Below are 14,359 nucleotides of genomic sequence, written 5' to 3'. Positions count from 1 at the left end.
ACTCCCATCTGCTGAGGAGAGGTAGGGCAGTGCGTGATGGGCAACACTAAGATAGTGCTTCAGACGACCGAGTAGATACAGCAGGTCATACAGAGGTTGTTGACGGCTCAGAGTTTCCAAAAGAGTTATGCGGACATGCGACGATCCGAGCTTGAGTTCCAGGTAGGAGATTTCATACTCCTGAAGGTGTCTCCTTGGAAAGGAGTGATTCGATTCAGGAAGAGTGGCAAGTTGGGGCCCCGGTACATTGGGCCATTCACAGTGACCACGAGGGTGGGTAGGGTAGCGTATTGGTTGGAGCTACCTGTGGAGTTAAGCCAGATTCATGATATCTTCCATGTGTCTCAGTTGAGAAAGTGTATAGCCGACGAGTCGGCGGTGGTTCCACTGGAGGATATTCAGGTGGATGCGAGTCTGAATTATGCTGAGAAACCAATCGTGATTCGGGATCGGAAGATCAAGGTTTTGAGGAACAAGGAGGTGCCCCTGGTTCATGTCCAGTGGCAACATCAGAGAGGATCCGAGCTGACTTGGGAGCCGGAGTTAGAGATGCGGAAGCAGCACCCCAAGTTGTTTGTCGAGCGAGACTTCGAGGACGAAGTCTGATTCTAGTGAGGGAGAATTGTAACATCTAGATTCCCAGGTATTCTATACTATTCATTATTTTTTAGTTAGAGAGAAGGACTCGACGAGTTGGCGCCTAGACTCGTCGTGTAGGATCGTGATTTGTTGACTGGATTAATGAACGGACTCGACGAGTCAGAAGGGGTGGACTCGACGAGTCCGCACTGTGGATTGAAACCCTAATTCTTGGGGTTTGTGCCCTATTTAAAGGCCTTTATGACCTTTATTTGCGGCTACTACACCCATGAGAAACCCTAGAGAGCAGAGAGATCGTTTGTGGTGAAAAAGGAAGGCTAATACACCATTTCTTGTGTATTTTAGCAAGATGGAAGGATATAAAATGAGCTAAGCGGTTTGAGGAGCTTGGATCCACTTCTATTTGATCAGAGGAAGCTGTTGGAGGTAACAATTTGTGCCATTCTCATGTATATAATGATTCTAGTGGAATCTAAGGTTTTCGTTATGCCTCTTTTAGTTCACTCTGGAGTATGTGAGGTCCCAAGGAGAAATGGTTGATAGATCTGGACCTTAAGAGGTCCAGAGAGTCCTTACCACTATGCTTTATACCATACCCTTTGAGTTATGAGCCTAGGAGGCCATTTTAGAGGTTATTTCACCAAAAGAAGCTTTGGGTGTGTTGCATTTGTACCAAGATTCGACCTTTACGTGATTATCATGCTTGGGAAGGTCAGATCTATAGATTAGGGAAGCAGATCTGGCCTTAGAAGGTCATTTGACTATGAACATGGAAGCAACTCGCCAAGTTCATAAGTGGACTCGACGAGTCGAGTCGGGGTTACCTCGCGATTCGTGACAGGAGGAATCCGTTGTGTTGAGGGATGCCTCGACGTGCCATGAGAATCTAGAAGGATTCAGAGGAACCGCATAGACTAACCAGGTCGCCCATGTGCACTCGATGAGTCGAGTCAAAGTTTGACCATTGACTTTCATTGACCTTAGGGTTCTAGTCAAGACTGATTAGGAGTGTTCAGGAAAGGGTAGAATGGCCTTCTACCTAATATTTAGAGATGAGACTATAAGAGAATATTGAACGGGAATGTTATTTGAATGATAGGAGGAGGTTGGGTCGGGACGTTGAGCACGAGAGTTTATCCGACTTCATTGAGGTGAGTCTTCTCACTATATTGTACCTGGAAGAGTACCTATGTGTGACCGGAAGGTCTTATATGCTATGAGATGTACGTGCTATATGTTGTTATGTGATATGTATGTGTTATGTATGTTATGTATGATAAGGACCGGAAGGTCAAGATGATATGGATCGGAAGGTCAAGATAACATGGACCGGAAGGTCAGGAGGTTACGGACCGGAAGGTCAATACAGGTAGGACCGGAAGGTCTAGTGGGATTCGGGACGGAAGTCCCCTGAGACACTTGGACCGGAAGGTCCCACAGAGTTATGGCCTGGAAAGGCGTATATGTTGTATATGGTATTTTGAGGAACTCACTAAGCATTTATGCTTACATTTGTTGTGTTATGTGTTTCAGGTACTAACGAGGATCGCGGAAAGGCGCCGGCATAACCCGTACACACTTATAGAGATTATGTTTGAGATGCTGGAAATTGTTTTGTTATGATAACATTTGATACATTATGTTTGATATTGTTTTTTATGATTAAACGTATGATTTAAAAATGAAAAATTGTTTTGAAAATTCATGTCGTTATATTATGTATATTTCTTTTTTCAAATAATTTTAATTAAATACAAATGTAAAAAAAATAAAAAAATAAAAAAATAAAAATTAGGCATATGAATGAGAGACAAACCACTCAAATTGAAACCATAGAAACCATGAGATCGAAAAATAATTAGGGACCAAACTTAATTGATATTTATAAAGATTACTGTATTTATTATAATATTTTGGTGTATTCGTTATTTTGTTGTTTTTGAATATTGATTAAATATAGAGTAAATTACACGAATGGTCCCTATGGTTTGGTGTAATTTGCACGTTTGGTTCTTAACTTTTTTTTTTTAACTCGGAAGGTCCCTAGTATCTGTTTTTGTTACGCGTTTGGTCCCTATCTTACCTAAAAAGACTATTTTGCCCTTGATTTTTTTCATTTATGTAATAAAACACACTCCCAACCCCACTCCGTCACCTTACCTTAGCTACCCCACCATTTTCTCTCTATTTAAATAATAGTATTTTTAGGTAAGATAGGGACCAAGCGCGTAACGAAAATAAATAGTAGGGACCAAGAGTGTAACAAAAACAAATAGTAGGGACCTTCCGAGTTAAAAAAATAAGTTAGGAACTAAACTCGTAAATTACCCAAAACCATAGGGACCATTCGTGTAATTTACTCTTAAATATATTCCTATCAAATAAACAACAATTAATAAATCTCTACAATACAACTTTAACTATTGAAATCATTTTTTCTTTGAATATATTCCCAAAGCCTTAATTGTCTTTTCGATTTTCTTAACTTTTGTACAAATACGTATGAAAGACTTTGCTTTTAGTTGTATCACTTATTGTATCACTTATTGGTTATTTTTGACTTACTACTGGAAAAGCTAGCTGGTATCTAAAAAACTAGTTGTTATATAAATAGGTAGCTGATTGAAAATAATATTTGATAAAACTATTTAAAAGATATAAAATAACATAAAAGAGCATTTAAAAGAATGTGTTTTTATAATTAATTAAGAGGTATATTTAGAATTTTTTTAAAAAAACTTTTAAAAAGCTAGTCTAAGTAGTTTTTTTTAAAAAACTAACCTAATTACTTTTTGGCTTGTCAAGCATTACAACTTTAAAAAAAAAAACTTAAAAAATAAGGTAGGTGTAGAGCACCAAACACAACCATAATTTAGCATTAAATCATCGTGACCTTATATAAAAGTTATGATCATCTTGAAAGGAAATATGATACAAGACGTGAAAAAAAAGTTTCTTTTTTGTCGGTTTGGATAATTCATAAATCTTGATTCCATGGCTTTATATAAAATTGCGCAATTTCAGTGCAACCTTCGTTGACGTAATATATAAGAATCTTAAAACAACCATAATATATAAATTAATGTCAACATCAATAAGTAAACCATTTATCACCCATTTTGATGCATAAAAGCTTTGTGTGCGTTTATGGACTATCATCAAGTTGCACTATATATACCATCACCACTCAAACTAGTATTTTGAAGGAAATGGGTTCTCTTATGGCAGGTTGGGACTCACCTCTTCGTGATCTTGAATCTGGTATATATGTTTTCATTTTCTTTTAACTATTTAGATCATATATACTTATATATATATTTATCGATGGATGAAATTTTATCATAAATATACCATGTAGTTGAAAGGTGAAGTATTTATTACTCGAATCCAAAGATTATCTTGAAAGAATCCTGTTTTACTTTCTTTGATTTTTATTGAGTTTTTGTTTTTTCTTTTGGTTGTAACTGTAGCAAGGAACAGATCTTTAACGAAAGAAGATATTTCTGCTTTTTGGAGGTTGAAGAAGATGGAAGAGGAAGAACTTTTCTTTCTTAAAGCTTCTTATAGACTCTCAAAGGAAGATAATAAGGTGTGTATTAAAAGTTTCATTTTTTTTTTAAATAATCAACATAATAATTACCGAGAATTACAAATAGCACCCCCCTTGTTTATAGGAAGTAACTAAGATAAGTGTCAACTACAATGGATTTTTTGTGATTTTTTTTATTTGTAATGATTATTGCACTATTTTCTGTTAGTATGTTGCTTATTTCAAAACAACATAGAAAATAAACTTCAAATTTGTACTATAGTTGCCAAAAAAAATATTGAGAAAGGAAAGTTATAATGTTCCCCTAGTAAAAATCCATCTAACAACACCTATTAATACTTGTGGTAAAAGTGATAACTTATAAAATATGAGGTTTTTCTAACAAGATCTAGTAATTCTTGTGTTAGAAGTGAAAATGATAATTCGATTGGTATCATTGGGTTAAAAAGTAAGGCCTAGCAACTCATGTGGTAAAAATGAAAACCCATAAACTAAAGGGGTGCAAACTATAAAATATGTTAGATTTATATGTTTCTCATTTAATTATGATTTTTGTTATATTTTAATAGAAAGTAGTGTCTCAGGGGAGTGAGCCTCATCCTTTGAGTCTTGATGTAAATGAAGAAGAAAGTTTGGAACCACTTTTGAAGAAACATGGCTGGTTTGTTTTTATTTTTATTTTTTATTTTAATCATTTTATAGTTCATACATGAGAAATCTTTTACGAATAAGAATTATTAATGAACTGTAAATTTAGCATATACTGATGTTAATTTTGGGATTTTACTTTTGTTATGTAGGTGGATTAGTAGTAAGTGGGCTTTTTTGAACGAACCACCGAAGATCTCATGGAAAGCATCATACAGTTATGTTGCACAATTTCATGTTGCTCGTAAACACATTGATCATGACTTCAATCTCTCTCAGGTTACCGATGGCATTCGAGCTTAAATCCACAACATTTATGGAAGAATAATTGTTTTTTTTATATAAAAGTCAAATTAATCTTCATTTATGGAATAAATAATTTAGTTATATTTGAAAAACTTGTAATTTATGTATTTGTATATGTATATATTTAACTTGTGTGCACTTAATCACTTATGGTGTAAAAATCTCATTTACCCAATTTTATATAAGTTCTTTAATTTATCTTCTTTTAATTAATCTATATCTTGTGTCCGTTTTTTATGATTTTGTTTTCTATTATGTTGGTGGTTTATACTTTATATCCTATCATAACAAATATTTGTAAAAAGATGTACTACAATAAAAATTATTATTATTATTATTATTATTATTATTATTATTGTTGTTGTTATTATTATTATTATTATTATTATTACTTGTAGGACCCATATATTATACGGGTTAGATAAAACAAAAAATTAAATACGAAGATTTTAATAAAAATTTATTTAAAATTTAAATTTTAGATTTGAAATTTAAAATTTAAAAGAAAACATATTAAATATCATATATGAATAGTAATATTGTAATTTATTTACTATTTTCAATTAAATCAGGTACTAATTTTAAGGTGTGTAAATGTGATGTATTAATTAAAAATAGAAAAAACAAAATGAAAAAATGGTATATGGAACATTTGTCTATCTAAATTAATGAGAAAGTGATATTTAACAATATATATATATATATATATATATATATATATATATATATATATATATATATATATATATATATATATATATATATATATATATATATATATATATTATAATAGGTTATTATTTATATTAGTATACGCAATAAACGATATATGTATGTAATTGTCTGCTAAAGATTCACACAAATTGTTCCAAATATATTATGTATATATTCTTCTATAACTTAGTTATTAAAATTATTTTTTATTTAATTCAAGAGATTCTCGTGGCCACTTGTATATATTTTATAATTTAACAAAGTATTGATAGAAATTCTTGTCTTCTTCTTTATGTTTCCCTATAGTGAGTGTCTCTTCATCCGTTATCTCTGGATTATTTGCATCATCTAAAGGGATACCAATAATCGTGACAATAGCAGGGTTTAATCAATTATCATGAAAGTGACATACGAACCATACTATACACTACTCATTTTAATAATTCTTTTGTAATGCAGAAACTGTAGTTTACAATGTTTGAAAATCATTTTAGTTAGGCTTAGGCTATTACGTATTAGCTAGGGGTATGCAAAAAACGTAAAAACCGTATAAACTGTTCATACCATACAAAACCGCACTACATAACGCGGTTTATAAACTTTGTGGTGCGATTTGCGGTTTTTAATAAAGAAACCGTACTCCAAACCGCACCATATATATATATATATATATATATATATATATATATATATATATATATATATATATATATATATATATATATATATATATTCAAATTCGTTATGGTCACAGTGTTGAATTTTAAGTTTTATGTTATTTACCTATATGTTTGTCGAATATTTTAATACTCTTTTCGTATTTGTTAGTTTAATGAAATCTCTCGTAATATTTTACTATCAATTTTACAAAATACATGAGTAATAAACCGATGAGCTGAGTTATTATGCAAATTAAAAGATTTGTGAGAACTTGTGAATTCATACTTAGCTCATCATATTTGAACATCAAAAACAAAAACATTCTCCAAATGGTACGTCAAAGTCATATCTAGGCTAAAAAAAATTAACAAGTTTTTTTTATTTATTTTCAAAATTTGCATGTATGTACAATCATCAGTCATATGGACTGCGGATGAGCACAATCAACAGTCATATAAACTATGAATGTGTACAATCAGTAGCCATATAGACTACTGAGGAGCAATCAAGAGTCCATGTAACTGCTAATTGTGCTCATCGGTAGTCTGTACAACTGTTGATTCTGCTAATCAGCAGTCATACAAAAAAAACAAAAAATTAGAAAAAAAAATTATCAAATCTTTTTTTTAGCCTAGATATAACTTAGACGTACCATTTGGAGAATATTAGTATTTTTGGTATTGAAAAATATTGAATTGATGATAAATTCGCAAGTTCTCAAAAGAACATGGCTCATAAAACGATATGGTATGTTAATTGTTAACATAGTTACAATTTTATGTTTCTAGTTAATGAGATGGTGGCCAACCCACTTTGCAAACATTATGAATATTAGTTTTGCTAGAAGTTTTTCATTTAAATTTTAATAATGAGACGGATCAGAAACAATATAAGTATTTTTGTGAAAAAGTCTAAACCACACCATACCACACTGCATTAAACCGCACCATAAAACATGGTTTAGAACTTTTTGTTGGATTAGGTGTCTAAGCTAATAACTAAATTAATATAATCTTGAATAATTAGCAAAATCCTTTTAGGTTGACCTCATAATCAGAAACAGCTAAAAATGATATTAGGAGAAAAAGAGATAAATAAGTTGTTAATATATTATATGATTAATATATTAATTTGAAATAAATAATTTATATGTTAATTTATTATGTAATTAATAAATTAACATGAGATCAGTTGTTATATAACTGATTTGTTAATTTATATGATTAATAAATTAATAAGAAATCAATTAGACTTAATTAATAATTTATTAGAATTAATTTGGAATTGATTTTGGGTCAATCGGAATTAATTAATTGTATAATGGTGTTTTGTAATTGTTCATTAGTTGAACAAGAGAGATTCTAGAAACCTCCATGCTTGGACGGTTTTCTATTAGGGTTATCTAGAATGTTCTAAATGGATACTTAGGAGACTAGATAATTATCTATTTAGGGGTTATCATTATCTAGGGCTTCTTAGGGATATCTAATAGTTATATAAAGACCCCTTGGGCTAGAATTTTCGTATGTCTCCTTCTTAGAAACATATGAACGAAAATTCTTAGTCTCTTCTCTCTCTCTCTCCTCTTCATTCTAGGGTTTTAGGGTTTTGGGTATTAGTCATTAGAGGCATGAGATTCCCGGTGCCCGCTTTCCAAGGTTTTCTATAAGGAGTTTCAAGTGATTTGCTTACTGCAATAAATCAAAGGTATGTAACCCTAATTTTTGTAATTTGATTATACTAGGGATTTATTAGGGTTCAAATTATTTTTTGTTGTTCATGGAATGTTACATTCAAAGTGTTAAAGACATAGATCATTTAGGTTGCATGTGCCCTTAATCGTTAACTGAAATTCCACAAGCACATAGTTATTTTAATCTATAAAACTCAACAGTGGTATCAGACCCTTGGTATGTCCAACATTGTTTGTACATATTATGATGTTGAACAAAAAAGAAATTTTGCCAGACTGATCTCACGACGTGAGATTTAATGCTCACGATGTGAGCATAGTAAAATTTAGAATTTTGTTTTGTGTCTGACTAATCTCACGTTATGAGATTTAATGCTTACGATGCAAGTACAGTAAATTATTTGATTTATATGTTTGTTATTTAGTAATTATCTCTTATAATATCTGCGAAAATCGAATTTTGCTTATATTAGATAATCAAATTAATGTTATAAGATAATTCTAGACTCGATAATGATTGATTATAATATTAATTAATATTATCCTTATGGATCTTACTATTAAATTAACTAAATGATTAATTAAAAGATAATTAATAAATCCTCAAATTGGTTTAAATTTAATTAAATTAAAAAGTTCAATTTATAAAAGATTAAACCTTGTATTTTTAAATGTTTTAAAACACACCTTATACTATATATATAATTAAAGGTTTAATATATTATATGTATAAGAATAGTCAGTCAAATTCCTAGTACGCTTCATTCACGAAACCATGTTGCAACATCCTGACTCCCAGGTATCATATTTAATTGATTTATATCCATTTTGTCAGAGAGACTCGACGAGTTGGATACCCCTACTCGACGAGTAGAGTGGTAATGGTCGTGTGACTTTTAGAGTCTACTCGACGATTTGAAGGACCCCAAGTCGACGAGTAGGAGTTGAGTGTGAAAACCCTAATTTTTAGGGTTTGTGTCCTATTTAAAGGACCGTAAGCCTTCATTTCTGCATCCCTTATCACTTTAAGACCCTAAGAGAAAACCTAAATGATTTGCTATCACCTGTGAGAGAGAGAGAGAGAGAGACTAAAAGTGTGTGATTTTGGTTCATTATTGGAAGGAGATAGAAGAGTATAAGGCTTGGAACGAGAAGAAGCCCTTGAATCCAATGTTCTTCTAGTGCTAACTGATATTTGGAGGTAAAAAGCTATCACCTTGATCATTGTTTGGTTAGATCTCTTCTTTAGGGAGTTAGTGTCCATTTCTATCTTCCTGTTTAGCCTTTGAGTTGTTTGATCATGCCATGAAGTTTCAGATCTGGGCAGTATGAGGTCCCTTGGACCTAAAGATTCAAGCTTTATCAAGCTATTGGCCAAGTTTTATGCATTAACCCCTCCACAGAGCTTTGTTTTGGCATATTGAGCCCTAGCACTACTAGAAAAACAGCCTTTTATGACGCGCAATTTATGATACGCATTGATTTACGATATGCAAAAGTGTGTGACCTAAAAATAATGTCATCTCTGTATAAATTTTAAGGATTTAGGACACGCATTTTTACGTACCCTTAAATTAGTGTCTACAAAAACCACGGAGGGCGCGTATAATAAAATGTGTGTCGTCTGAACGTATCGTTTTATAAATTTTAATGGAAACGCGCGTTCCATCCTTTAACTGTAGGGGGAAATGAAATCATAAAAAATTAAAAACCCCGCCTTCCTTTTTTTCTCCTTTCCCTCTTGCCCTTATTAATGACGCTCTTCCTTTCCCCTCCCAACATTGACTCCCGCCTTCTTCTTCCCTCGCACTTCAACCATCGTTGCTTGTCATTCGCACTTCAACCATCGTTGATTATTTTGTTTTCTGATTCCTCCATACCTATCAGATAATTCACAATTTAATCTGACCAGTTTTAACGGCTACTTGCAGATGTAGTCACCCTTTTGACGTACGAGGAAGCAGATGTAGTCACCCTTTTGAAGATCGTGATTGAAGATCCCAAGGATGATTATGTAATTTTGAAGGAACCGGAGCGGTTGGGCGGTGGTAATGTCCGCGGCGGCGGCGGTTGTTATTCACCGCCTTCTTCTTCCTCGTCGTCGAGGAGTTGTAGTAGTGTTGGTGGTGGCTTTTGGTACTCTCTTTGGTGGTGGTCGAAGCTTGTTCTTGTGTTTATCTTCTTGGCTGTTGTGGGGGGTTTGTTTCTTTCTGTGGATTGGACCTTTTTTAATGAATAAGGTATGTCGATCTGCATTTATCCGAATTTCATTATTTTATCTGCAAATTCCTCTTTTTTTTCTTACTGTTGATGCTCAAATCACTCATTAACCCTAATTTCCCCAATTTCCTCAAAGTAACCCTAACTCGCTCTTCACAAAGAACCCTAATTCCCAATCTTAATGATATTTTTGACTGTTTCCTTGACTTATATGCATAATTCAGGAACGATCCAACTGGATTTCTGAAATTATTCCAACCTCTATAACTTCAATCCCTCTATTTCTCATAAATTTCAGGAGGTTATCCCAATTTTGAATTGGGAAACCGAAACTTTCAGCAAACCATTGTTAGCAGTATTTTGCTTTCTATTCATTTTCATGTCTAAGTTTCATGTAGTGAATAAGAAAACAAGTGCTAAGTTTCATGTAGTGAATAAATCAAAACAAAATCCTTTTGTACATTTTTTGCTTTCTATTCCTTTTCATGTCTCCAAACTTTGGTATGCAATTAGGTCTGTGCATCCAGTCCTCATATCCGTGACACAAATCACTTATTTCTTGAGCTTCCATTGTTGGAGGGTAGACTTGAAGAGTACATCAAAAAAAAATGTCAGTGGTTGGATCATGGAGTCAGAATACTACTCAAGAAGCAAATGCATGGCTTAAAACACGATTAAAGCAACGATGTATTACTAGAGATTTCAAGTGGGGGGTTCTTGTTCCTCATGAGAGATTCAATGACAAAGTAAGTGAAATGAGTTGTTTCTCTCTCTCTCTCTCCCTCTCTCTCTATTATAAAGTCCAAATGAGACCTCCATCTTATGTCTCACATATAAGTATAGTTTTACAATTTGTTCCACTGTGTGTAATGTTTAGGTTTTCTATGTTTGGTTTGATGCACCAATCGGGTATGTCTCAATCACTTCATGTTACACACCTGAGTGGGAAAAGTGGTGGAAGAATCCTGAAAATGTGGAGTTGTATCAGTTTATGGGAAAAGATAATGTACCCTTTCATACTGTAAGTTCTTTTTCTTCAAGTACTTGGCCATTTTGGTATTATTGCATTAGGTTCTTATGCAAATAAAACATTTTAAATCTTATGATCATGTATATCATAGATATTGTTTCCTCATTAAGTTTGAAAACAATTCTTTCAGGTAATGTTCCATTCTAGACTTCTTGGAACATCTGAGAACTGGAGGGCACCCTCCCCAGTGACCGCCTCAAGGTGGCTGCGTGTTGCAAGCACTACACTGCCTACGATCTTGATAATTGGAGTGGGGTCGATCGCTTCCATTTTAATGCCAAGGTAAACACGTTGTTACGTTCAATAATTTTATTATAATTGGTATGAGTATGATCGATCTTAGAGTGATAGACCCGAATTGCGATTGATATTCTTATTTTGGAAATAGGTGCATTGACAGTGGCAGTCACTCTATATTGAATCAATAATTAATGAATGCCTCCGTGGGTGTGATGATAATTGGTTCTTGAACCGACACCCTATATATATATATATATATATATATATATATATATATATATATATATATATATATATATTAATATGAAATAATGAATGAGTGTGAATGGAGAAGGTAAGCAAGTAGGAAATGAAAGATACATTTGAAGTACCATTCAGAGAATGTGTGATGCAAGGGAAGGTGGCAAGTGTTATGTGCTCTTACAATCAAGTCAACGAGATTCCAACCTGTCATGACCCTAGACTTCTTCATGACACCATTCATGGGGCTTGGGGACTCAATGGGTACATAGTTTTAGATTGCGACTCTGTTGGAGTATTCTTTGATAATCAACACTACACTGCCACCCCTGAAGACGTTGATGCAGATGAAATCAAAGCAGGTTAATTATCATCAAAATATTTCAGTTTTCATAAATAAGTAAAAATAATAAACTTATAATATACAATATTTTTTCTTCTTGTGTTTAATTTATTAGGTTTGGATTTGGACTGTTGTCCATTCCTAGGAATCCACACACAAGGTGCAATGGATCGAGGTCTGTTGAAGGAGATTGACGTGGACAGTGCATTAGTAAACACCCTTATAGTTCAAATGAGATTAAGGATGTTTGACGGATCAGGCGATGATGTGTTTGGTAAGCTTGGGCCACTATATATAACTTCAATTGCTAAAGATTGGCAAGAACCAAGGTAATTATTCTTGATTCTAGAACATTTTGAAATAAGTCCTCATAATTGAAATATGTGTCTTATGATTGATTAACACAGGTCAAGCTAAAGTAAGGATTGAAAATTGCAATGAGTATATCTGGTGAGGGAAATGCCTATCTATAAGTAAGTCTACAAAAAACACAAAGGACAACTATTTATTAAGCGATAATCTTATATGATTAAAGTTCATATCATATTCATAAAAATTATATTTCTTCCTTCCATTTACTTTTCAACTGTACATAACAAACTACATGTTTGAATGACTAATTCCATTCCATTGTTTTGATTCCATTCCATCGTAGTACCAAATATATTGTTGTTGTTGAGACATTTTTGGAATGGAAAATTTACATTCTTACCCTTCCAATTTGTCTGCTACAGGTACTGAAGTAGCTTTCTTTGCCCCACCAAGTTTCCCTCTGTGATGTAGAAAAGGCCAAAAGACCATCAGAGATGATACCTTCTGGCCACGGAATTAGGACCCCTGTGCCATTATTTAGAGAATTGGTATATAAATATATAATTATTGAAAATATATATGAGGAGGCTTATTTATTGTTTTTGCATATGTGTGATTGTTGTGCAGAGAGATGAAGAGGTGGAGTTGTTGAGGGAAAGGTTTGTTGGAAGTCAAGTTGATCGAGCAGATATGACCTTTTTATTGATACAAGATCGTTGTTTGAAGCTATTTATGACTCATATCATGCTGATCACATATAATCCAAAACTTCCACCCTTTTTGAAAGTTTAAATTTTATAATTGTTTATTTTCCTGTGAATAAATTAGTACAGGCACTCCAAGTTGATCCAGATAAGAATCCACATGATCCTCAAGTTGCTGAAAGATTCCAGGCAAGTGTTTGATCCTTCATTAGAAAATAAAAGGTAACTATAAAGGGTATTTCTGGCTGAATGGGTACGAAACGAAGGGCATATATGGAAATCACAGATTACTGCAGCAAAAGGTAACTATAAAGGGTTAATTGCAAGAAAAAAAAATGAAAGTGCAATTGATGTAATGGAAATAAATGAAAGCAGGATAATGTAATCTACAAATAGATAAATGTAGATTGCTATTTCTTGTAACTAGTTCTAAAAAAATGGCTATCTTAATTTACTTTTTTTTTTCTTTTTGATGAATTTGAAGAAATACATAGAATGGGCCAGATCTCTTGATGGATTGTCACCACATGTGCCATTATACAAAGTAATGGAGGGAAATGAACCTTGTTTCTTCACAACATATTTCTCATGAGATCCTTCTAAACCATTAGTGTTGTTGCTGATTGGCTTCAAGTAGTGGAAAACAAGTTTCTTTTTGTGGGTATGTGATAGTGGAAGACTTCATTTCAATTGTTAGCTGTACTACTAATGATGGAAGTTGCTAATAAACGAAATGGAAGAAGTCGCGCATGAAATAGATTTTTTTTATGAAATACATAGTAGATTAGATGAATGCAAATTTATATATTGTAAGAAATAGAATTGTATGACATTAAATTTTATGCAATGGATTGTATTTTTTGTACATGATATTTTATTTCTATTATGAGAAATTAAATGCAAATTTAATTTATAAATTAAGAAATATATAAATATATACTTTTTAAAGTATTTAAATTTACGATACGCAAAAATGTGTGTTATCTTCATTTATGACATGGCCTTTCTTGAATGGGGTTTTAATGATACGCATTGCGTGTCATAAATGTGCATCGTCTATAGATGATGCGCAAAAGCGTGTCGTCTCTCGTTAGGATAG

General features: G+C 32.8%; 1 protein-coding gene and 1 pseudogene across 2 annotated transcripts; both read left to right on the top strand.

The window, feature by feature from the left end:
* The first annotated feature begins 3,707 nt into the window (after window positions 1-3,707).
* Window positions 3,708-5,313, top strand: LOC145043205 (uncharacterized). Of its 2 annotated transcripts, none has more exons than XM_078991781.1 (4): window positions 3,708-3,861; window positions 4,071-4,189; window positions 4,735-4,811; window positions 4,951-5,313. In XM_078991781.1, the coding sequence occupies exons 1-4, from the start codon at window positions 3,723-3,725 to the stop codon at window positions 5,099-5,101; spliced, it is 486 nt and encodes a 161-aa protein (XP_078847907.1). In that variant the 5' UTR covers window positions 3,708-3,722; the 3' UTR covers window positions 5,102-5,313. The 2 variants fall into 2 exon arrangements, with proteins under 2 accessions (XP_078847907.1, XP_078847906.1); XM_078991780.1 differs by having other exon boundaries at window positions 4,720-4,811.
* A 5,686-nt stretch (window positions 5,314-10,999) lies between these two features.
* LOC145040405 (putative beta-D-xylosidase 2) lies at window positions 11,000-13,852 on the top strand (annotated as a pseudogene).
* Window positions 13,853-14,359: the final 507 nt, after the last annotated feature.

The sequence above is a fragment of the Lactuca saligna genome, chromosome 4 (genome assembly GCF_052625555.1).
Source record: "Lactuca saligna cultivar CGN05327 chromosome 4, ASM5262555v1, whole genome shotgun sequence".
In the NCBI taxonomy this organism is placed as follows: domain Eukaryota; kingdom Viridiplantae; phylum Streptophyta; class Magnoliopsida; order Asterales; family Asteraceae; genus Lactuca; species Lactuca saligna.
This window is presented reverse-complemented; position numbering and strand designations above follow the sequence as displayed.

Excerpts from the sequence above, each read along its gene's own strand:
- LOC145043205 (XM_078991780.1), top strand. The coding sequence starts at position 3,723 with ATGCATAAAAGCTTTGTGTGCGTTTATGGACTATCATCAAGTTGCACT. Across the intron at positions 4,190-4,719 it reads TCTCAAAGGAAGATAATAAG|AAAGTAGTGTCTCAGGGGAG; the intron begins GTGTGTATTAAA and ends ATATTTTAATAG. Across the intron at positions 4,812-4,950 it reads CTTTTGAAGAAACATGGCTG|GTGGATTAGTAGTAAGTGGG; the intron begins GTTTGTTTTTAT and ends TTTGTTATGTAG.